A 26,306-nucleotide genomic window follows, 5' to 3' on the forward strand; every position below is an offset into this window, starting at 1 on the left:
TTCATTTGGAAACCAAGGTCCTAGAGTCTAGAGGAAGGGAGGAGAAGCTTATAGCCCAAGTTGCTTGGTCCAGTGTTAAGTTTATACAGTCTGTAATGATTTGGGGTGCAATGTCATCTGCTGGTGTTGGTCCACTGTGTTTTTTCAAAACCAAAGTCACTGCACCAATTTTAGTACTTCATGCTTCCTTCTGCTGACCAGCTTTTTAAAAGTGCTGATTTAATTTTCCAGCAGGATTTGGCACCTGCCCACACTGCCAAAAGCACCAAAAGTTGGTTAAATAACCATGGTGTTGGTGTGCTTGACTGGCCAGAAAACTCACCGGACATAAACTCTGTAGAGAATCTATGGGGTATTGTTAAGAGGAAAATGAGAAACAAGAGACCAAAAAATTCAGATAAGCTGAAGGCCACTGTCAAAGAAACCTGGGATTCCATACCACCTCAGCAGTGCCACAGACTGATCACCTACATGTCACACCAAATTGAGGCAGTAATTAAAGCAAAAGGAGCCCCTACTAAGTAGTGATTACATACACAGTAAAAATAGTGAACAGTTCACTAAAAATGTATTTTTTATTGATCTTATGAAATATTCCATTTTTTTGAGATAGTGAATATGTGTTTTTGTTAAATGTGAGCCAAAATCACAATTAAAAGAACCAAAGACTTAAACTACTTCAGTCTGTGTTTACAGAATTTATATATAATGTGGGATGTGGTAGCTCAGTGGTTAAGGTGTTGGGCTACTGATTGGATGGTCATGGGTTCGAACCCCAGGTCCACCAAGCTGCCACTGCTGGGCCCCTGAGCAAGGCCGTTAACCCTCAGTTGTAAGTCACTCTGGATAAGGGTGTCTGCTAAATGCTGTAAATATAATACAGAAGTTTCACTATTTGAGCTGAATTACTGAAATAAATGTACTTTTCCACGTCATTCTAATTTGTTGAGATACACCTTTATATGGTATATTGTATATAAGTATAGAAACATAAAAAACCTTATTTAACCTGTTCATGCACACGAACGATCGGACGAAATTGTATACAAAACAAAAAGTGATACAGCTTCCACATACTTTAATACACAGGGGTGAGCCTGGTCTCATTGGAAAGAAGTGATTCTCTAGTTTCAGACACAACTGTCAGATTGATTCTAGGCCTTACTGACACAAAGATATAGAGGCTAGAATGGAAAATTTAGATTTTCGCCTGAGGTTTTTAATTTATCTTATTTCTCTGGAACATGTTAGGTAACATTTAACACCTGAGGGTCATAGCCACATGTCTTGGCTTTCACCGAAAAAAAAAAAAAAATCAAGTCAAAAGACCCAAAAATGGCTTCAATAAAACTATTTTTCTACGGACATGTCCATCCGGTCATGTGTTTCTTGTTTACTTGTTTACTGTATAACTTTGAATTAAAAGACTGCATGCTCAGTTTAAATGGCCAAAAACAAGCACACCCTATCTCTCTACTATTCTGTTGTGTAAAGAGGCCTGTAACCTGAGCTGTGAGAGTGTGAAAAGTTCGAGGATTGCGCAATAAACCCATCGCGCACGATTTTCGCGCAGAAGCCAGCATTAGAGAGGCGGGTCGTGGCATACCGTTGGAATCGTCTCCTTATTGGCTAAAGAGCTGTATAGGTCATGGCCAATTTCATTGCTATTGGAAGGATTAATTGTCAGTCAAGGGAGGGTTCCCAAAAATGATGTCTTACCTCATTGGCTTCTCAGCCGTCTATCTCTGCAATACAAGCACCGATTGGCTCAAGTGAGGGCTTGTTTTTTAGAATTTTTGAATACCCCAATGATAAGTTAGAGCCGAAACAAAGATGGTGGCGCACCACTGCTTCCAATTTTTCGGAATATTTGCGGCGCGACGAAAGCGTTTTGGATTAAAGGGTTTACAGATTTAAGTTCCTTGGACCTGTGTGGATTTTTGTGGAATATTTGTTTTGGAATATATTACCCCAGTGAAGAAAGGGATGCGTCTAAAGGTAAGGAAAAACTGGTCTAGCGCCACCTAGGTCAGTTTTCTCCAAAAGAATTTTTCTAAGAGTATGACGGCTATGAATCATATTATGCTTTGTGCGTGGGCTTAAAAAATATTGAGAGTATAAACTTTACTAGAAACATAAGTTTTTTCGTGTTTTTAGAGGATTTAATGCTTAAAAGTTACAATGAATTTATGCAGCTTCAGCGGTAGTGTTCCACAGGTGGAACGGTGTTCAATATTAAAGGTACCAGAGTCAGTAAGTACTCAGTAATCAGTCAGTAAGTACTTTATTCTTTAGCTTAACATTTGGAAAGGGTTTTTATCAGGATGTGTCACATGACTCACAGTTTTTAAATGGTGTTGCTTACTGTCGCAGCAAAGTTAGGTAAAAGCTTAAGTTAGCTTAAAGAATTTCAAAGTGATCACTTTCAAAAGGTCTTTTAGAACCCAGAAGAAAGATTCCTGTTTTTCCTGGAGAAGGTTCCACAGCGGCACTGCACATTCAATTATGATGAGTTTATGAACCGGAAGTGGCAAAGGGACAACATTTGGGTTAAGAAACCTGTTTCTTGTGTTGTAAGATATGTAAAAACAGTGCAAACTTACAGCAGAATTCAAAACAGCATTAACAGTGTATATTGGATAATGAAAGAGGATGAAAGAGGGAGGAAAGAGAGTAAAGAAAGGAAATACAGATGTAAGCAACCATATTTAGTTTGTGTTCCTTCTCATTAGCCTAGTTATGTGTTTCTTTAATATTGTTTCTGTTGAGAGAGCTCTTTATAATTATACACGTTTCATGCTCTTATCACCTTAACAAACTTATCAGGGCCTGGGAAAAATCCATTTACTTCTATACATGCTTTTCTTTTTGGTTTAACAAAGAAATTAGTTAAATTCCTCAGCAATATAGCAGTCTTGTCGAGCTACTCCTATTTCACTAATGTCTGACCCTTGATCCTCATCTCTCATGCTGTCATCAGTAAGCTAGGACGACCCATCAAGGTCATCAGCCAGGCCTTCCTCTGAATCTCCTACCTGCACTGCATCAGTGGACACATACAGTATGCAACCTCAGCATTTCTGTGAGTCTCACTCATTTCAATAGAATCGGTCAGTCACTACGTCTAAGCTGCTCATCATTCACACCTTTTGCACCATTCTCACTCACCTCTTTCTGCTCATTCTGCCAATTCACTTCCTCTGTAGCTCCATTCAGCTGCGCAGAACCCTTTCCTTCTTTGTCTTTGGTGTGATCGTCAGTGTTATTGACATTATCATGAGAGTTAATTGGTTTATTATTTACGTTCTTTTGCGGGCACGAGAAGTGTTTATGCTATTCAAAACGCATGAGATTCTCAGTACTCGTGTGCACCATGTACAGTAAGAGTTATCTTGGTGAAAGACACCGAAAGGTACTTCTTAATGTGTGTTCTGGTGAGTTTAAAAACATGTAGATTTGGCATGTGAAAAAATTACATTAACTCTTAAGTAATGGAATCTGGGTTTTAATTACAAATTTTAATTTAATTACTTAAATTTAATTTAAGACTGTAATTATGGCGGCTGGGGCGGACAGCAAGGTAACAGTAGCATGGGCTCCTCTTACCCATATTCCGTCCACAATCAACTCAATGATCAGCGATTCATTATTTAGGAAACAACAACCATTGTATTCATGCATGAGGTCTACAGTTTGTTCTCAAACCCCACTTGCTCTCCTACAAGCAGCTCTTCCACAATAACATCAGGCTCTGGCACACACCTGACCTGCACACATTACAGAGGGAGAGGGTTGGCCTTCCCTGCATAGGAGCAGTCACCATGCTCCCGGCATCTACACCAAGCTACACTATACTCTATATGGTATATATGCGGTCCGGCACATATACAAGTTTAGAAATTTGTTTTTAAATACGTTAGAGTGACTGTGGGTTTTATTATTTGAAGTGAAGTGAAGTGAAGTGACATATGGCTACGTAAGGTGACCCATACTCAGAATTCGTTCTCTGCATTTGACCCATCCAAAGTGCACACACACAGCAGTGAACACACACCCGGAGTAGTGGGCAGCCATTTATGCTGCGGCGCCCGGGGAGCAGATTTGGGCATATAAATGCACATCCACAAGTGAATTTCACTAGTCCAAATGTTTAGGAGGAGTCAAGTAGAACCACAATTTCAGTATTTGGTTAGTCTTATATATATATATATATCACATTTCAGTTGTTTGCTGTTTTGCACAATCCTGTATAATACCTCATGTAACTGCTGCTATAACACTGTTCATTCCAGTATTTCTTCACCAGTAATATTGATTGAACATACAGTTTTTACACTGTTCGGTGCTGTTTTTGTATATTGTCTTTTATGTATTGTCTTGTAATTTTTCGTTTGCACAGTCTTTTGTCCTACACTGTCTTGTCTGTCTTGTTGTCTTGTCTTGCACTGCTTGCACCAGGTTGCACAGATGCACTTTATGTGGCTAGGACTACTTACTAAGTCCTTAGCTCTGTCTTTGTTTTATGTAGCACCTGGTCCTAGAGAAATGTTGTCTCATTTCACTGTGTACAGCAACAGCTATATATATGGTTGAAGTGACAATAAAAGCTTCTTGACTTGACTAATTGAGTCTGTCTGGATAAAATCTCTAACCTGGGGTTTCATACTCAAGTTGTGGCACCTGGTATATTGTGGTATGGCTATTGATCCTGATTTATGGCAGCCATTAATTTTACTGTCAGTGTGTCTCGGCTAGCTCAGTGGGAATCATATGCTGAGTCACTGGAGCTGAAAAGCAGTATAGCTCTGTTTGCCCTTCAGCAAGAATTACCAAACATGCTGCGCTCATGGAGATTTTTCAGGTAAAACTTAAATGAATACAAATGTGCAAGATGTTTTCAATTTACTTGGACATAGTTATTTTATGCCAATTGTAAGGAGGGCAGGGGTGTGGTTTCTAAGATTCATATTTTTTTTCTTTTAATGTGGACCAAATGTACACAATTTCCTTTGCATTATAAGGCTAGGGTTTGCTTCATTTTATTATGTTAAAGTGTGTATAAGATTAAAAAAGAGACAGAGAGACAGAACTTTAGTATGCTTGATGTATTTGTCAGATATTATAGGATAGCTTGCTTCCCATTCCTCCCACTTTCACTTCCACTCCTGTTGAGCAGATCAAGGAGTCTGTTGCTATAGAGATCTGCTCTAGCCCTGTAGTAACCATAGAAACTGTCTCATAGACACTCTCTCTCTCTCTCTCTCTCTCTCTCACACACACACACACACACACACACACAAACAATTAAGGTGCTTTTTAGATTTTTTTAAACAAGAATTAGCATATGAATCCTTGAATCATCTTCTCTTTCTTACACATGATCATAAACCCATGGATGTTAGAACAAATAACCCAGAAACAAAGACAGTTGCACAAGGACACAGTGGCACATATACGTTTATTGAAACAAAAAGGGTGGGAGCAATGTCAGAGATACATTCACTATGCTGATGCAAAAATCTGCTCCAACTGTATGTATCTAATTATAAAATAGATATTGTTTGGAGCTTACAGATCCATTAAGTTTATGCCATATTCAAGCATCAGAGGCAGCAGTCTGTCAGTTTGCCACTGAGTTTCAGCTTCTCTGTGTTAGAACAAACTAGAAAATGAAAAATGTTTCTTTAATATACTGAAAATAATATTTATTTAACCCTTGCAAACTATTTAGATAATTTCCACTAAAACACAAAACACAGAAGCATAAAAACACCATACTCATCCTATACAGGTTTACAGGGATGGCACAATCACATCGCAATCACCCATTCACATACTACAGACAATTTAGATATGGCGATCAACTTACAATGCATGTCTTTGGACAGGGGTAGGAAATCGGTGTACCTGAAGGAAAGCCCAGAAACATGCATGCAGGGTGGAGGAAGGACTCAAAACCCCACCCCAGAAGTGTGAGGAAATCTTGCTACCCACTAAGCCACATTTAGTTTATATAAATATAAATTATTGTATTGTATTGTATGTTTTTTATTGTCAGACTCTATCTCAGGAACACTGAGCATGAGGATAGGAATACACGTTGTATTTGCAAATCTGTTGCAGGGTTCCATGCATGCATACATTCATACAAAAATTGAGTGATTTATCTTTTGCCATGTTTTTGGGAGTTGGGAGGAAACTGGGAAAGGCAGAAAAACTTGCACAGACACAGGGCATATTATAAGTTTTATTTAAAATACAGTATTTTCACTTAGAATTATTTTTCACTTTAATACTAGTGGTTATTGCTATCAATGGTTTATGAACATTATTGCAAGTAATTTATAGTAATAGTTAGCTACCAGTCTTTGCTGCATAAAGTTCAACCACTGATAAATCTGCAAAACTGCATATTTAGAATTGAAATCATTCAAGGAAAATTTTACGGAAAATTGTTTATTTTGTTTTTAAGTGATTTTGAACTTGATAAATAAAGAAATCTGTTCAGGCATCAGCAAGACAATTATGACAAGTGTGATGAGCAAAAGCCTTTTTAGTTTGTTAAAAAGAAAAAGGTGAAATTAACATATTACTGTTTAATTCAGTTTTTATATTTTTACATTTTATAGATGTAATAAAAAACATTTTCTTTTACTTGTAATGTCTTATTACATGTGTGCATGTGTGTGTGGTGGGGGTGGTGGAGGGATGTAATGTGTGATATCTGGTTGAAATTCTTATTTTCACATAATTTTTTTTGTAGTTTTGCAGCAAGTTAAAGGTATCATATTTACCATATTTGCCAAATTCCAAAATTGTAAAATATATTTTAATTTTGATTTAAATTTGAAAATAAAATTGTAAATTTTTATTTGTTTATTAAATTCCTCACTTGGGTAGTACCTGTTTTAGGATTATAGGGTGACCGCTGATAGTTTAGTCAGCAATAAGGATACACAATATACAAACAATAAACCCCTATATGAAAATTAATGGTTATTAAATTAAAGTAGAAGATAAATACATCTTGAATACAATAATTTTGCACAATGATCTGTAAGAATTCTAATAAAACCGTATATCTGTTTTGTCACAGAAAGAAATAAGGTGTTGATCATGTTTCACATTATTAAGAAAGCAAACTTTATTTGTTTTTGGTGATTCATTAAACAAAACACTGTACCACCTTGTTCATCAAAATGAAATAGAAAAGAGAAAGAGAGAAATGGATTTTACTACTTCACTGTCACAGTTTGATGAGCAGGTGTACAAAAGATACCACAGATGAGCCCTGCCCATTTGAACAGTGCTTTACCACCTACTGACCACTACCAGACACTGAGAAATAATGATCATATGATGGCTCACTAGGTACAAGCATACACTACATATACTGTATTTTACATCATTTTTTTTTTTCAAGCTTTTTATCCTTCAAAGGGAAAGGTGAAGGAAAAGAGATAGTGTTGTCATACATAGTAATTTAGTTACAATAATAAAGTGTTAGATCAGTATGTCAAAGCCATACACAAATGTGTTTTTTTTTTTCGCATTTAGTTTCCAAAAGCAAAATCAAAAAACAGTAAATTGAGCAGGAGCTTTAGGTCATCACACTATAAAGCAGTTACAAATAAGTAGAAGGCTTAGTAACATGGTAGATGTACACTCTGAGTGGGTGAGGAAAATATCATTATGCAAAGGCTTGGCAGAGACAGTACAATATGCAAATCTCTTGTGAATGTAATGGAATACAAATAAGAAACAAAAATAGCAAAATTATAGCAATCTATATGTATATTCATATATATCTATCTAGTAAGAGATTCCTTTCTGGTTAGGTCATGCAGCAGTCACAGCTGAGCCACTGTGATATTGGTTTAAGTCATGAGGTTGTACAGTGTAAACAGACAGGGGGAGAGATCCAATGAAGCAAAAGCATGAAGCTTTCAGTGCAAAGATTAATATCTGGGGTGGAGTCAGTTGATTTTTAGACTTTGTACTGCAGTAATTCAGTAACCTTCTCAGTTCAATTTCCTATGTAGAACAACAGGGAAAAATGAATTTCAAATAGGTAAAACTGCCACTTCTCTTCATGTCATGCTCTGGTGAAACTCCACCCCCTGACCATTCTTTGACTCTCCCTTCTGTTTCCTCCAGTCTACCCTTGCCAAATACAAGCAGTGAAATACAAGGACCGGCATCCATTATACTGTTCACTGGTGACACACACTTACACACTGAGAGGAGTGGTGTTCAGTGTACTGGTTGAAGTACAATGACTGGAGCTGTCCTATTCAACATTCAAAACAGAACAGAGCATAAAGCAAGGTAGAAAGAGTCAGAGAGAGCAAAAGATGAGCTGTACAAATGCAATACAGATTAATTAAAGCTTGTAAAATCAGATCTTAAAAAACAGTTTTGTTTGCTAAAACAACACTCAAGAGTAAGCCTAATTTGTTATCTAAGTCAGCTGAACATTTTTTAGCCTTCCAACCAGAAAGGCAAAGGTATTTTGTATAGGACAAATCCATACACCACATCCTCATGTTAGATGAGAAAGCAGGCACAAAAATAGATTAAAGATCAGAGTTTAAGGTTTAATAAAAAAACAGGCTCAAGGGCAGCGATACCAAACATTCAAAGCATACACTTCAGGTCGCTGAAAATTTTCAGGGTGATGGTTGCATGTTGTGTACATTAGCACTAACACTGTTTTTTTTCTTTTTTTTTTTTTTACATGTATTGTACAACTATAACAGCTACCCATCTTAGCAACACCACACACATTATTATTTTAGTCTTTAATCATCCTTTGTTGTTTATGTAGCTTTGTTACCACTACATGCACCAAATCTCTGCTGCTTTTTTGCCAGACATTAGTTCCTCCATTTATTTTTGCCCTGTGCTTAAATACATACTAAAATTTACTGAGGCAAAGCTGCATCTTTGAAAAAACAAACATAGGCACAACAAAAGTGGAGCTATCATTAGTGGAGTGTTAACTTTTGACCCTGTACAAGCATGTGCATGAGTGTTACATTTTTAGATTTTCAGATAATGCGCTTATAATGACTGGGAGAGAGTGCTGGTAATCATAATGTGCTTGCTTTATACCATTCACCGCTGTTTTATCTTTCTTATTTATTTTGCTGCTGGGTGTCAGGTGGTATATCCACATATTCCTTATTGATTTGAGATACTTCTCCATAGTGTATACACAAACATAAAGCAGAGCAAGCAGAAGCATTAGTTTAGCACTGTTTCTTCATAGTAAACCAGTTTTTCTTTACAACATGGCACACAACTTCTCTGTTGGCACCATATTTACAACAGCATGCAATCCACTTCTAGTATCAAAGCTTATCCTTTTCTGTTCCTAACTTGTTCATCTTTTTTTCCTTTTTTTTAAATTTTTGATACGTATTTGATAATCAGAAGTGGTGCACTGCTTGTAACCTTTTTAAGTCTGATTTTGTCTTCCTTTCTGAGAACAGAAAACTGAAACCACAATCATAAATAAGACAGAGGTGTCAACAGTAATCTTCTTATATCTCACGGCTGTCTTTTGAGAAAATTGGGTGGTCAGGCACTGTGAGCATGGAGGAAAACTAATCAATAATTTGATCAAAGTGAATTGAGTTATGTAAAGCCAATATTGACAGCAATTTTGAAAGTTGAGTCAGACATCACAACTCAACAACGAATACTTGTTTTAGTACATAAATTAAGAAAATAAACATAGTCCTCACCCATCACCTTATTAATCACTTCCATCATGATTCCTGTTGAGATCTCTGTCTTATATATATATATGTGTGTATAATAGCGGTTTCTAGTCATCATCATCTTTCCCTTTTTCCTTCTTGTCTTTCTTCTCTTTTTCCTTCTTCTTCTTTTTCTTCTTCTTGGCCTCCTCTTTCTTGCCAAAAGTGATGAAGTCACTCTTATCATCACCATCCTGCCCCTGTCTGATGGAGATGATAGCAGGAGAGCCAGGAATGATGAAAGCTTCAGGTGGAACTTCACCTGGCTTCAGATGCTGAGGGGGCATGCCAGGGCCTGGACCATACCGAAAATGCCAGCTGTTACTGTCGACACCAGCGCCTACAGGAGGAGACACCTCACCACCCTCATTATCTACCACAGACAGACAGAAAAATATTATTGTTAATTTAATAGACATTTCAGTTTAGAAAAGGATTTAAATAAATATAAAACAAATGTTCACTGTCATGTCATAAATACCACTGCATTGTGGACACATTTCAAAGAATGTCTTGTATAACAACAAGCACTGATACTGTAAGTATACAGTATTCAACAGCCAAGGCACAGAATGGACCAGGATCCAGCCGTACAGGATTACATGTCAGGTCCAACCCATTACAGCAGGGAAATAGAAAGGTCAGAGAAGAAAGGCTGATATTTTAACAGAGGTAAACACACACTGACAGGAAGGCAAAGAGTAACACACACATGGATACACACACACAACATCAATCAGAACTAAGTTTACAGAGTAACCTCTTATAATGTGGCTATAGAAAGGGAAGGACCCATGTGTTTAAGTGTCACTGTGTAGCTTAGAACACTGGCATAAGAGGAAGAATCAGTAGTCTGTTTGTGCACAGACAAAAGGGAAGGAGGCAAATTCTAATCCAGCACAGGCTGTCTGTGGGTTAACATGAGTCACCATGGTGGTCTGCAATTTGTGTGTATGTGTGTGTGGCTGTGCACTATAAATTACTGCTATCTCAGTAGACTGCTAGAGGGAAATGTCACCTTAGAGAAGCCACTAGAACAGAATGCTATTAGTGCAATGTAACTAATGCACTAATTGCAATAGACTAGTTAAGAGTATGGTTATTAAACAAAAAAACGAATAGCTAATAATAACCAACTTATCTAATTTACTAACCAAGATTAACATTATGCTAAATGCTGGTTATTAAAAAATAACCTTTCAATTTTTTTGTACAAAATGTATGTATGTTTATGTAAGCTTATATGTCACTGTTTAGCTACATATTGCCAACTAGTCCACACCAACAAAAATAATGTCAAATGCTTCTTAGCCTTTATATTTTCCACCCACTCGAAAAATGTCTTTCTGACCAAAACACATCTTTTCCCCATTGCTCTTCGAAATGCTAAAAGCTTGAATTATGGAAAACATAGCTTTTTAAAAACACTGACATATCTGCAATGTGGTCACCATTGTCATGGGTGAGAATACAGCTAGATATGACTATGGACATAGTATTATATCATAGTATATTCCTAGGGTGGAGTACAAAAATGACTGTCACTTGTCACATCCTTGTGTCTATATTGTCATTGTCTGAGCCTGATTTCATTTTGTTGTATAATCCTTCAGTCGCATACATGCTTTCAATGAACTGCCCTATTCTACCACTAGCGACACATACCAGTCAAGATTAATCAACACAACTGTGACCTACTTTTTAAAACTTTTTTTCATACACCCAACGGAGCTCAATCTCTTCCTTTCTCTATTCCTATTTTAGGCTTATCATGTATTACTAGTAGTGTTAAAGGCTGTGTGCAGTGGTGTGTGAATGACCATGTCTGCAAGCAGGAGTTGTTCTTTTTTATGTTTCCTTATAGCGTTTCTCTCCAGAATGTGCTTACTACAGCAGAATGAACAGCAGTGATGGAGGATACCTCTCAAGTTCCACTGCAGCATATTAATCTTTCTCTTCCCATCAAGAAAAAAGGCAAAATGATATATGTTGATTGATAAATGTTAACAAATTGATTGGCATATACATGTATTTTCACTTTACTGAAAGGAAAATTCACCCCAAATGGAACAGGGTTTTTCTCTTTTTCCCCCTTTTTTATTATTGTAATAATAAAGAGAGAGAGAGAGAGAGAGAGAGAGAGAGAATTAATTTCTATTTTTATTTTATTTTATATGACTGTCTGACAATGTATCTCTCCTCTTTACTTGCATTGAGGTTAAAAAGGGACATGTAGCCCACTCTTCCAGAATAGCAACCATCATCATTGCTGGCCTTTGCTATGAATATGAGAGAAGAGAAACAATTTATGTCTTGAATATTTGACCTTGTATTTAATGTAGCATGTGGAGACACAGAGTATGTCTTCAGATTATTGACATAGGTTTAATATAAAACCTATGTCAATATAACTGCTATAAAAGTTTATTACACCGTGGCTGGCCTGCCTAATAAAAAACATAATGCCGATCAAACCAAATAATCTCTCACGCACACTTGCACATACACAAACTGAATCTCTGTAGTCATTTATCTTTAGCCATTATGTATTCATTTCTGTTTATTTCTCTGTGCACAGATAAAAATCAATTGCTGGAGAGATCTAGTATCTGCTCTAAAATCCTTGGTCTAACAATCTGTCTCTGATATCACTCTCAGGTATCATACATTGGTATATTTATGGATTGGTTTTATTTCATGCTTTCTTGTTTTCTTTGTAGTTGAAGGGCAGAAGAATGAGAAGGACATAATGGGTGAAATGTATTCCTTCTATGCTCACTCTACATTTCTGAAGATGTGCAATTTTGCACAAACTAGCCATAAGCTTTTAAGCCACATTCATAAGAAAAATAAAACAAAACAAACAAACAAGCAAACACTGTATTTTGAAAATATAGCATTTTCAAACGTTTGGTGGAGTTTTTCATCATCAATAATTTGAAATGAAAGCTAGTAGGTTAATTAACTATATTGTGCAAAAAGTGCACAATACAGTTTAAACAAAATATAAACACATACACATATGTGTGTGGTATGTTTTGCTATGTATAATGCCCTATTAATTACAGCTATTGTAGAAAATGCACTGTGTGTGTGAATGTCTTTTGAGAAAATATGCCACACCTAGGTCTGGCTTCAGCAATCCTGATAAAGCACAGCAGATGGTACAGACAGTCTTTGTGTAAATGCAGCCAAGAAACCCACTGTGTGTGTTGCCTTACCATAGGTGAAATATTTGTGCTTAAAAAGGCTGATTATTTTTTTTATTAAGAACATCAATTCTAAAATTAATAAATAATTATGAATAATTAACATCATACAGTGAAAGGACAAACCTATACAGTTAGAAGTGGATTTTAAATCTATTATGCAATTTAAACAACCAAATAGTGTTTGTAGAAACAAAAGTTGAAAACAATAGAAGAACAAATATGTTTTGCATAGTGTTCATAAACTGATGCTCATATAATTTTGATGGATTCTAGTGCAGACTCTTGCTCCAATGTACTAAAGCACTAGAGATTTACCTTATGTGTTTGCCCATATGTGGACATATGGCATCATGTGTGAGTTCTGAGTCATACTGTAGGGCAGTGCAGGTTGGCACACCTACAGAACTTTAAATTGCCAAAATCGAAAAGGTCAAAATCATCCACCTCTCTAGCTCTTCCCTTTCTCTCTTTGTTTTCTCCCTTTCCATCAGCTTTTCTCCTTACCTTTTTTGCAAGTTTTTGGGTCTTGTTAACCAAGGAATATATCATTCATTAATCTTACATTTGCTAATCATTTTATTCATGGCAAAAATGTTTGTGGACTATCACAACCATATGAGGGCCTTTCCCAGACTGTTGGAATATTTTGTACAGTATGCTATAGCTTTAATATTTGCCTTGATTGCATTTAATGGGACTAGCCCAGACCTGTTACAGTATGACAATGTCTCTGTGAAAAAAGTGAGGTCAGTAAAGATATGGTTTGCAAAGGCTGGAGTGAAAAAGGCTGAGTGGCCCACACCGAATCCCAACCTCAATTCCACTGAACATCTTTGGGATAAATTGTAATGCTGACAGCCTGCCAAGCCTCCTTGCCCAACATTAGTTCCTGGCCTCACTAATGCACTTGTGGCTCAATGGGCAAAAGCCCAGAACCACACTCCAGAATCTAGTGGAAAGCCTTCCCAATAAAGAGGATGCTGTTACAAGATCAAAGGGAGGACATATGGATGTGACTGATCAGGTGTCCTTACTTTTGGTCATATAGTGTAAATATCGCATAATACACATGCATAATATATTGCATTGCTTCTATTTCCTCATTTGTAAGAAACTTCAGATAAGAGTGAAATGAATAAATGGTAAATTAAATGTTGTACTTTAACAGGAACACCGGTACACCTGCTCATTTTTGCAGTTATCCAATCAGTCAATCATGTGGCTGCAGCATAATGCACACAATCGTGTAGATACAAGTCAAGAGCTCACATGAAACGTAAGAACAGGGAAAATGTGATCTTTGTGATTTTAGCCATGGTATGGTATTGGTTCCAGATTACAGAAACTCTGATCTACTGTGATTTTTACACACAATAGTCACTAGTGTTTAAAGAGAATTGTCAGAAAAAACAAACAAACCAAAAAAAAATCCTGCATGGAAATGGTCTACAGGCTGAAACACCTTGTTGATGAGAAAGATAAAAAAGAAGAATTACAGGAAGTCTATTGTAGCTCAAATAGCTACACTTTACATCAGTCATTAAACAGCAAAATACTACAACAAATTACACTCCTATCAGCCAAGAAGAAGAATTTGAGGCTATCATGTGCACAGACATACCCAATCTGGAGAGTTCAAGACAGGAAAAAGATCAGGTAATGTTTTTTCCTAATCTTCAATTGTACAGCTTGGGTGAGGCTGTGCCCATGATAGCCTCAGATACTTGTACTTGGTCGACAGGGGTGGAACCCAGTGAGCTCTTCTGCTGTTGTAATCCATATAAATCAAGTGACAAAGACTTACTATAACCTTCCTGGTAACTGCAACCAAACTACCCATTTCCCTCCAATACTCACCCCCAGAACTGTCACTCACTCACTGTTTTTGTTTTGCGCACCATTCTGTATAAACTCGAGAGACTGTTTCCTGTGTTAAAATCCCAGTAGATCAGCACTTAAGAAATACTTGAAAAGCCCATCTAATACCAACAACCAGCCATGATCAAAGTCATAAGATCAAACTTTTTCTTCATTTTAATGCTTGATGTGACCATAAATGAGGCTCTTGACCTGTATCTGAATGTTTTATTTGTTTGTTTTTTTATTAAAGTATATACATACAGTACAGTAATTGGCTGATTAGATAACTGCATGAATGAGTGGATGAATAGGTGTTCCAAATAAAATCGATAATGAGTGAATACTGTACCGTAAGTCTTTCTTTTATTTACTATAATTTAAGTTTTATTTAAACCATAATTTTGAACATGACGATCCTTTGTCATGCCAACTTTAACATATTCGTCTGTTCTGTCTTTCACATACAGTAACACCTACTCGGGCTTTGTTTAGGTGAATCAGCACCACAACACCACACTTCTCCCTCCCTCCCTCTACCACTTCTCTCTCTCTCTCTCTCTCTCTCTCTCTCTCTCTCTCTCTCTCTCTCTCTCTCTCTCTCTCTCTCTCTCTCTCTCTCTCTCTGCTCTAACTGGGGGAATGAATTGTTGCTGTGGAAACTGCCACTTCTAGTGGCTAAGGCAAAGACACTGATAGAGAATAATGCTTTAAGCCCTCAATATGTCTTACTCCACCCTCTCTCTCATTCTCCCTAGTAACAGAAGCCATTGCAGACCCCTTCTTGTTACCTCTCTCACTTCCCCTATATTTTTTTTCTTTCTATCTAAATTGGGCACATAGCTGCTCAAAACATGCTACACACAAAGTCATAGGGAAAAAGCAGTGTAATTCTCTTATTGTAATTATATCAATCTGGATGAAGGAAGCTCTCTTCTTATATTTCAACAATAAATACACACATATAACAAGAAGTGTTTTTCCCCCATTTTCTATTCCCCCAACTTCTATCTTCTCATTTCTGTACTGTTTATCCAACACAGGGTCACTGGGATTCTGGAGCTTATCCAAGGGGACTCGGGGCACAAGAAGTGGTACAAGCTGGTAACATAATTAAAGTAAACAAGTAAAGAATCATAATTACACCACTCTTATACCATAGCCAATTTAAAGATGCCAATCAGCCTACAATGCAAGCCTTTGGACTATGTGAGAAAAACTGGAGAGCCCAGAGTAAACCTTCACAACAGTGAGGTGGTAGGGATCAATGCAAATATTCTCAACACTAAGCCACTCTGCACCTATTTTTTTTTTTACTTTAAACATAACCCTTGCTGACTTACTTCTTCTCTGTGGCAAATAACTCATCTGACACATTTGTCTGATGTATTGCTCAACCTACAGTATCTAAATCCCTTTAACATTTTCTCTTCTATCAGAGCTATGCTGTAACTTAAACTGGGCTGTAACTTATAGACTTGAAAGTTAATTAATGGTCATGCCAAAGAGATAGAGATAGATAGATAGAGAGAGAGAGAGAGAGAGAGAGAGAAAGAGAGAGAGATCACAGCTACTTCTTCCAAACACTCTTTGCTCAATGTCATCAGCACTGACTTAATTAGAACAAACTGATCTTTCATAAACCAAGTAATCACACTGTCCTCCTCTCCCTTTCCCACTTGGTCTGCCTATCTTATAGGCCCCTCATCTCATTTTCTCCTCCATCTCCATCCTTTCCAACTGTATTATATTTCATATTTTAGTGTCATTTTATTTTATGTATCTCTCTCTTGTTCTCTATCTCTGTTAACCAAATTAGACATCTCTTCTCTTCCCTTCCCTTCCTTTCTCTTCTCTTCCCTTTCTCTTCTCTTCTCTTCTCTTCTCTTCTCTTCTCTTCTCTTCTCTTCTCTTCTCTCTCTGATAAATCACATAATTTCATCTTGCAGCTAGTGAACATGTCAGTACACTAATACTGTAGTTCACTTGTTCTGTGAATCGTGTAATTAAATATACATTAATTATGGAGACACACTCCAAACTGACCCAAACTGATAATTAGAACCTTCAGTGTTTTTAAGAAATAGAGAAGATGACTTTGAACGAAAGAAGATGCATGTATTAAGAAGATGCATTTCTGTTAAAGGTCCTGTAGCTTTAGCACTGTGTCCATAATGGTAACATTTACAGTCATACATGTTTTACAGATTTCATTCTCTCATGATAGGTCTTGGTGTGTTTGATTTGTTTTAACAATGTCTTTGAGACTATCTGATTAATGATCAAAGTGTGTGTGTGTGTGTGTGTGTGTGTGTGTGTGTGTGTGTGTGTGTGTGTGTGTGTGTGTGTGTGTGTGTGTGTGTGTGTATTAAACAGGATTGTGTTGAGCACTGTAAACATGGCTATCTTAATTACATTTCCACGCTAAAGCCTTGTCAGTCTTTTGTTGTGTTAATTCTTCGATTTGTTTTTCCTTTCACAGAGATAACCATCACCACTTGCATCAAGTCCTGTCATAACATGTCTTAAACATGCATTATTTTATATTTGATCAGAGTAATTAGAGTAACTAGATAGAGTAATTAGAGTAACTAGTACCTTTATGTATTTAGATATGTCTTTCTAGTTGTCTCTTTCTCTGTCTTTAATAAAAATTAGGGAGGAAAATATTTAATACCTTAATTGTATCATACTAGTCTGTCATACTGTGCTTTAATTAATTTAATTAAAACATTTTACTTTATGATGCCATTAATAGCTTCAGATTCTAATGTAATTTAATAAAAGCGCAATAAACCAATTTCTGTAATTATTTTTTCAGTAAATAGCTTCTGTTTTTCTGTGTTCTATATTCTAAGTACAGTTACATTACACTCTAGGGTATTCATTTCAGTTTTCTAAATCACTGTCATTTAGGATGCATCATCATCATGCTAGCTCCTGGCCTTAGAGTTATTTTCAGCTGCAAATTAGAGCCATTTCAGTAATTCAGAAACAACTGCAGGGAAATATGAGAGAAACTTATTTGGGGTATTTTATGGGAAAGGAAGATGTGGGAAAAAAGTCAGTGCAGAATAGACAATAAAAGATATACTGAAAGTAATAATATCTAAAAATATAAAATTATCATTAAATATAAATATGACTTAACACACACTATTCACCTTCTGGTGAACTGGTATAAAGCAGGATATTGACAAGATGGTGTCTTACCTGGAGCACTGGAGACAGTAGGCCAATTCTGGACCAGAACGCCCTGAGCCCCCTGCATCACAGATGACTCCTCCATATGGACTGAGCTGAAAATGTAAACAGACACACAAAGACACACACAAAAAAAGTATGACATGCTGCATCAAAATAATTTACCTTTACATTTAGACCACATTTATGTCTTATTCAAGATAATGACATAATGAATAGATTACATTTGTAGTTACAGTAATATAGTAATATGAAAACCCTTGGAAAAGATAATCAACAATATTTTTCTTTAAGCACATTATTGCGAGGCTATTTTCTTTAAACAAGAAAAAAATTCTTCAAGACAAATGATCTCTCTGAGTTTGCATTTACAGAGATGGAAAACAAAACAGAGCTTTATTTCAGTCAGAAGAATGATGACAACCCAGATGGCAACCCAATGAAATTCTAGCTGAAACGCCTGTTTATCCTGTATTGCAAACCTGTCTTCCTCTGCCAAGCTAAATTTCAGGAAAAAAAACCCTTTTGACAAGTTTGTCAAGCAGGTGTGATTATCTTAGTTGAGATTTGTTTAAAATCGAGGGCTCAAGAAAAAATCTAAATGCGGTCCCAGTAATGTGATTTTACTCCCACCTCCTTGCTTTGCTTAACAATTTGGAGCCTGTGTAAATTGTCATTTTTTTTTTTCATTTTTTATTGTGGGATCATGTTGGATCAACCATATATTATATAATATAAGAAAAAATATAAAAAATATAAAAAATAAAAAGGTGCAAATGAGGAGATATACTGTACATACAAAAGAGTGAGAAATGAGTAACTGATTGCAGAATGCAAACTAGATGGCCTCCAATTTAATGTGCTGTCTCTTTTTCTATATTTCTGAAAAATATGAGTTACGCAGCTATAGATGCTAAATAACACCCCCTCATCTCACACTTTCTCCCTATCTCCCTTTCAAACATCTGTATCATAATCAACATTCTTTTTAAACTAATTTTACCATATGCTTGTTCATTCAGACTGTATGGCTTCATTATAAAATCTTCTGTTTTTTAGTTTGTCTAAGTAGAAGCCATTTTAATCTCTAAACAAGAGATTATTAATGAGGAGGAATGGAAAACATGATTCTTCTTTTTAAGGCTTACTACTCTTTCTCACATTATACTCTCCTTTGCACTTTTTATTTTTCTGTCATTCCCTTGGATGATATACTTGAATCTGTGTATAAAAATATCTTTTAATTTCATTTTTGTAAGGACACAGAAAAATCCTCTCACACTGACCAAGTGCTAACATAATAAATCCTCCCAAATCCGACTAAATGCTCTATAAGTGATAAGGATGAATATGGGAAATATATAATTAACCAAGAGTGGAGTGTAGAAATAAGCATGATATATTAAAATTTTTGTTCAGTCTATGAAATGTGGACAGTAATAATCAAGCTGACTTGGCCATGACAAACTTCTCTTGTTCGTCTTCCAAAAAACATGATGTCGTTATGTTGGAGTCACTGTTCTTCATATACTAATGCCAAATAATAGACCAGACATGGGACATACACATATATATTTACCCAAAATGCATCACAGCTAAAAATGTATTCATTCCATCATATTAAACACCAGTTGAGAACCACGATCTTACAGAATTGCACACACCATAGCCCCAGTTCATATTGAGTACTAGTAGCTGTGAGAGTACCTTCCGGTGTTTTGTTTCCAGTGACCTTTACAGTCATTGCAATGGCGACAGTACTGATGGCTTCTATCACTTAAAAGAAACAGACCTGCAGTATAGACTAGGTTTTCTAGCTGTACTTGGCTCATCATATTACTGTTCACTTCTGTTCAGTGAACATGCAATCCCAGAATGCTTTGTGGTCATTAAGATATGCATCTTATCTTAACAACCCTATGCTTATTGGAGTGACATTCATTCAGATTGAGAGATCCACTATATCATACTGAAGAGAGACTTGTATATAATCTGACAGACTTCTTTTCATTGGTACATTAGAATGGACTATTTTGAGGAGAGCTGCCTTCCATCATTTATTTACAAACAGTTTCATCTTCATTTAGTAAAATAAAAATTATTCCCCTTATCAGGGCTCTACAGATTAGAAACATATGGCTACAGGTACGGTATGTAATTTGACACTAGAGTTATCCAGAGTTACTATGGTTAGTGCAAAGGTGTACAAAAGTGTCTAAATGTTTGTAAATCAGCTTTGTGTAAAAGAAAGAATGTTGTATTAATCCTACCTTTGCATTCCTGCTCTGAGAGAAGCTGAATATCTCCAGTCTGCATTGGGACCCTTGGGCTGAGCAGAAGAAGAAGAAGAAGAAGAGGAAGAAGAAGAAGGACTATGGTTAGATACTGGGATACAAATGCTAAATTAAACAACAGAGATTATAAATTGTATTTTGCTGTGTTATCTTCATTCTTCTTTCTTGTCCTGTAGAAGATATGGTTAGCAAATACATACCTATACACATAAACATGTTGAGATTAAATTTTTGTGGAAGAAAAATAAGTGGCAGTTCATTTCATAAAGGCTGAGTTTGCATAGAAAGAAAAAACATGCCAACAATAAAAAACTAGAATGAGTTATCTTTTGAAACACCTCAAAATCAGCAGGAAGTAAGAATCAGGAAATGAGAATTGAATCTATGCTTCCATAATAGTCCAGACTGTTTGCCTCTAACACACATGAACAGAGAAATCCAATCAATGTACCAGAAAGGGTCTGATGCATGTCCATCATAACAAAGATCTTTCAGCCTTTTATATCAATGCAGCTCAAATTCTCTGTATATGTGATGTTTGCTTTTGTGTTTTTGTGTACATAAGGCAAACACATTTTGCAATACCAACCATTATTAAACAATTTTCTTTCAAAACCAACACTGCAAAACAATGCCAAAAGCAACGGAATAATATGCTCATTTAAGTCTGTCGAAAGTATACCCTTAGAAAATGGATGATGATATAACACTCATCCACAGTAAACATGCTCTGTCTCAAAAAAGAAATGCTGCCTTTATATTTTTTATAGGAAATTTGCTATTAGAGCTCAGAAGTTCAGTTTGAACTTTAAGATTTCACAACAGCTTGCCACATGTACATAACCAGAGGGTATATGTTATACAATGAAATCAATAATCACCTCTTCAATCTATCTGATCTTGTGTATGTATATCTTATGTATGTATATCTTAGAATGAGTAATATAAAGAGAAAAGGGTAAAAACAGAATCTTAATGTCAGTCTGATCTTTCTTACCCTCAGTCCCTTGTTCACTTTCTCTACACTGCTAATGCTCACTCTCTCTCTCTCTCTCTCTCTCTCTCTCTCTCTCTCTCTCTCTCTCTCTCTCGCTCTCTTTGCCAAGTGGACACACCTCGCCTGGAAACAGTGCTCATACCCCTGCACTAACCAATCACATCATTTCCCCCCTGCTATTTCCAAAGCAAAAGATCCAATCAGCTGGTAGCAACATGGAACCACACATCATCAGCTCTTAATTACACAGAGAGAACAAACATGACTGGCATTTAATGAAAGAGACAGCCATCAACCAACAATTACTTCTTCCTACCAACTACCACTTTCTTGTTATGGCTTCGTATACAGGCAGATACCAATTCAATAAATATAACAGATGCAACAGGACACTTAAAATTATATTTACTTTTCAATTATTGACTATGTTAATGTGAACTCAACACTACCTTTATGCAAGAACATCCTGATAGGGAAAGTTCTATAAAGCATCTGTAGGAGTGTTTGAGGTAAGAAGTAATCAAGAAGGACCAAATCACTAACAGTGACCATGAACTCTAATGCAGCATTGTGCAGACATAAATATTGTTGTTACTGAGAATGGCGGAATGAAATACCACAGTATACCGAGTATTTTATCATAGATTTGATCATCATGTATTTAATAATGTTAATCTAATTCTAATCATCAACCATCAATCAACCCATTTGTAATTTAATAAAGATGACAGCCAATAAAGTTTAAGGACTAATCATAGTCATAGAGATTCAGTCACACATTTTCTTTAAGAAGATGGACCGGAACAGTGGCTTCAACATTGGTACTTGAAGTGTTGAGAGTGAGAACAGCGAATCTGGGGTGTTGCTTGCATTTCTCACCTCTAAATATAACACACCCTGCTGTACTGCTACTGAAGACTGCACTGCAGTGCAAACAGAGAGAGCAAGAGAGAACGAGAGCGAGTAAGGGGGGGTGGAAATGAAAGCAAGCACAAGCATGAGAAGGTTAAGAGGGCTTTTTTTTTCTGGAATACAGAGTACAAATGATATTTAAGGATTGTTGAAAACCGTTAAAGAATAATTAAACATACTAGATCATTCAGACAAATGCACAAACAGTTTCAGAACATTCATCAACAACCACATCACATATGTATGAATATGTAATACACATGATATGTTAGAATTTCATTTGAAATTTTTAATACTTGTATTAATTTTGCTGTAATTTCAGCCCACATGGCATGAAGGACAATGACATGGCATGAGGCCAATTCCACACACCACTGACAGTGAAATCAATGCCTCTCAGAAAAAATGTGGATGTAGCACACACCTGTATGGCGGTGGCATCTGGCATACTAAGCCTGCGCACAAACTGCCCGCTCTGACTGGTAAAGAATCTCTCTGCCCCGGAGCCCCAGGTTCCACTCACAGGTCGTCCCATGTTATAAAACATGAATGTGTCACTTCCTGAAGTGGCAGTAAGGCAGGTCTTGTAGCAGTAGGTTTTGGTCAGAGATCCATTTCCACGAACCTCTATATAGTGTGGCTCTACTTTAAGGTCCCTTCGTAGAGCCACAGCTTGTTGCTGCTGGTTTCCTCCTCCACCTCCACTTGGTGCTCCACCACTGCCACCACCACTGCCACCACCACTCCCACCGCCATTTCCTCCACCCTCTTTAGGTGTCTTCTTTTTGGATCCACCACAGCAAGGTGAGCAGGAGCATGCATCAGGTTGGCTGCAGTAGGCATGGCAACGCACAATGGCAAGGACAAAAACAGTGACCAAAAATACAAAAGTGGTGGCAGTGAGGGCAACAATGAGGTATAATGTAACACTGGAGAAAATAAGAGTTCCATGGGGTCTAATGATGCGTTTAGGGTCAGAAGCCACTTTTGGAGGAAGCTCCATGATAGCAACATTAATGGTTGCAGAGGCAGAACGTGGTGGCTGTCCATGATCTTTCACATGCACTGTGAGGCTGAAGACTGTAGAATTGTCCTCTATAACACGACGAGTTGTTCGGATCTCACCTGTGTGCTCATGCACCTTGAACAGGTCAAGTTCAGGGGGATGTTCAAGTGTGTAGAGTAGCCAAGCATTCTGCCCTGCATCACCATCCCATGCCAACACGCGAGTCACCAGCATACCTGCCTCAGCATTACGAAGGATAGTTTCAGCCATGTGAGAAACATTTGCTGCTGGGTGGACAAACCATGGTGTGTGGTCATTGGAGTCCATAACATAAACATAAACTGTTGCTACTCGGCTCAGTGGTGGCACACCATTGTCCTGAGCTTTTACCTGGAAATGAAACTCCCGCAACTTCTCAAAGTCAAAAGAGCGCAAGGCATAGACCTCACCTGTGGCAGGTTTGACTGACACATATGACCCCACAGAGATCCCATGGTTGTTGTCATTGAGGACTGTGTATGTGATACGTGCATTCTCATTGGCATCAGGATCTGTGGCCTTTACCTCACACAAAGGAGCACTTGGAGCATTATTCTCTGTAACATAAACAGTGTATGATGTCTGCTCAAAACGGGGTGGGTTGTCATTAACGTCTGCCACATCTACACGAACAGTCATTGAAGAGGACAGTGGTGGGGTTCCACCATCAACTGCTGTTATTGTAACATTGTATGATGGTATTGTCTCTCTATCCAGGAAGGCAGCTGTGACTATGGTGTAGTGGTTCCGAAATGATTTTATTTTAAATGGGAGGTCAGGAGGTATAATGTCTAGGGTGACATGTTTGTTTTGTCCAGAATCACGGTCATTAACACTAATCAGCGCCACCCCAGTGTCTGCTCGAGCATCCTCCCTTACTGGACTGGATAGAGTAGAGAGTACAATCTCAGGTGGGTTATCATTTACATCCAACACCTCCACAACTACTTTGCAGTGCACAGCGACTGCCCCATGCCCTCTATCCATAGCCTGAATGTACATTTCATAACTGTTGGTCTCCTCATAGTCCACGTTACTCCTGACGCGAATCTCTCCAGTGTCTGAATCCATGCTAAACATCTGCCGAACCCTTTCGGGTGTGTATGAACTAAATGAATAAAAAACTTCTCCATTTGTGCCTTCATCCCGGTCTGTAGCATTCAGTTTAATCACCAGAGCACCATGGGGTGAATTCTCCCGCAATTTTACTTTGTACACCGAGCTATCAAACTTTGGCACGTTGTCATTGGTGTCCAAAACGCGCACGTTGATTTTCGCTGTGCCAGAGCGCGGGGGAGAGCCTCCGTCAGAAGCAGTGAGAAGTAATTGATGAGATGGCACCATCTCCCTGTCAAACGGTTTTTTCAAAATGAGTTCTATGTGCTTTCCACTGGCAGGTGGTTTGTTTGATTCCAGTGCAAGGTGTTCGTTTGGCGAGAGGCGGTAATGGCGTACAGAATTTGAAGCGTCGTCAGCGTCCTGGGCGCCTTCGATAGGAAACTTTGCGCCTGGCTGTGCCGCCTCCGAGATCTCCAATTGATACTCGTCTCTGGGGAAAAGCGGCGCATTGTCATTTGCATCCAAAATTTCGACCTCCACGTTGTGCGTCTCGGATGGATTTTCTAATACCACTTCGAGGCTAAGAAGGCAGCTGCCGCTATACTCACACAGAGTCTCGCGGTCGATCCTGTCACTGACGGAAAGCTTACCGGTTTTGTGGTTAATGTTGAAGTAGCGCCGCGCGTTGTCCGAGTTTATTTTGATCCGGCGAGCCGCGAGCTTTCCAAGGTCCAATCCCAAATCTCGAACGAGATCTCCGACGACAGACCCGGACTCCAGCTCCTCGGGAATGCTATAGCGAATTTGTGCATTAGTAAGGCCACTCAGTACAAAAACGACGACGAAATAAAAACAAAGACGTATGCTATCATTTATGCTTCTGCATTGCCCCGCAACAGCCATCTCACTGCTGGCACAGCATCTGCAGACGGATTAAAAACTGTTTTCCGCCTTTCGAGCTCGGCGTGTGCTTGCTTCTGCAACGGCATCAAAAATCAGGGAGAGCCGTCGGTTCTACCTTGACTATGTGCAGGAGGACCAGAATCTCCTCTCCGCTTCCACTTTAAACGGATATTTTCTTTCTCCGTCCATGGTCCCTTCTTTGTCCTTACCCTGTATTTTTCCCCAATATTCAGCGAAGCTGGTTATTGTTTCTTCTCAGTTGGCCGCAGCCTCTCCCCTCTCTTTCTTTCTCTCTCCTCCCTTGCGCTCGCTGCACTCTACAGGCGGGGGAGGGGGAGCTGCGCCCTCTCTATCAAACACACAGACAAAAAATAAAAAAATAATAATAAAAAAAAAATAACAGCCACAAATCGCTTAAAGCCAAAGTGCGCCCCATATATTCCCATTTGCGAAACAAATGAGAAAATAATCTATTTGTATCGACGTTTGTTAAAATATTTGCATTTTATATTGCCTTCATAAAAACCCATCGCCACCATCGATGAATTCAATCACATAGAGAGTGCCGCCGCCCTTTTTCCATTGTGTGTCCTCTGTGCATGTAGCTGAGACGCTTGGCTGTATCTCGCATACACTGATTTTTCTTTCTTTCTTTATTTAAAAAAAACAAACAAACAAACAAACAAACAAAAAACAGTCCCCTTACCAAAATATTCTGTTAAATAAGACAGCTTTTTAGAAATTCTGCAACAATATTAATATCTTTTTTACACCATTGCACAGTTTATCTCTTGTGTCCCTATTAATTTAAATCTCTGATTGCTTTTTCAAAACTGTCAATTACAGACTGACAGCTCAAATAACAAAACATTATGATCACAGCATCTCTGAAAGCATGCAGTATTCCATTTACTCTTCTTCCTTATTCCAGCAGTAAAAAGAGACTGTGTCCTCATTAACCCTTTTATGTTCATAACTGGTCTGTCTATGTTCTGCTGCAAACCAGGTCACCAGCAAGATGCTCCATTTGCCTTCCTTACTTTGAATGTCAGAACAGAC

General features: G+C 37.7%; 1 protein-coding gene and 1 long non-coding RNA gene across 24 annotated transcripts in view; one reads left to right on the forward strand and one right to left on the reverse strand.

Moving 5' to 3' along the window:
- The first annotated feature begins 1,936 nt into the window (after positions 1-1,936).
- Positions 1,937-17,538, forward strand: LOC113660128. 2 transcript variants are annotated; one of them, XR_007144143.1, is made up of 3 exons: positions 1,937-1,998; positions 2,981-3,082; positions 17,316-17,538. It is a non-coding gene; the product is annotated as an uncharacterized LOC113660128 (long non-coding RNA). The 2 variants fall into 2 exon arrangements; XR_003444748.2 differs by lacking the exon at positions 17,316-17,538 and adding an exon at positions 5,889-6,015.
- Positions 7,115-26,306, reverse strand: part of LOC113660124 (protocadherin alpha-C2-like) — a 129,488-nt gene continuing 110,296 nt past the window's right edge. For 20 of the 22 annotated variants that reach the window (XM_047819683.1, XM_047819676.1, XM_047819674.1 and 17 more), the window contains 3 exons: positions 20,308-20,366; positions 18,047-18,132; positions 7,115-10,137 (listed from right to left, as the gene is read on the reverse strand). In XM_047819683.1, coding sequence (XP_047675639.1) covers positions 9,833-10,137; positions 18,047-18,132; positions 20,308-20,366 — 450 coding nt within the window. In that variant the 3' untranslated portion in view covers positions 7,115-9,832. Of the gene's footprint in view, positions 10,138-18,046; positions 18,133-20,307; positions 20,367-22,664; positions 25,597-26,306 lie in introns of those variants that run through there. The other 2 variants (XM_027173414.2, XM_047819684.1) reach the window with 2 other exon arrangements.

This window comes from Tachysurus fulvidraco, chromosome 10, assembly GCF_022655615.1.
Source record: "Tachysurus fulvidraco isolate hzauxx_2018 chromosome 10, HZAU_PFXX_2.0, whole genome shotgun sequence".
NCBI lineage: Eukaryota > Metazoa > Chordata > Actinopteri > Siluriformes > Bagridae > Tachysurus > Tachysurus fulvidraco.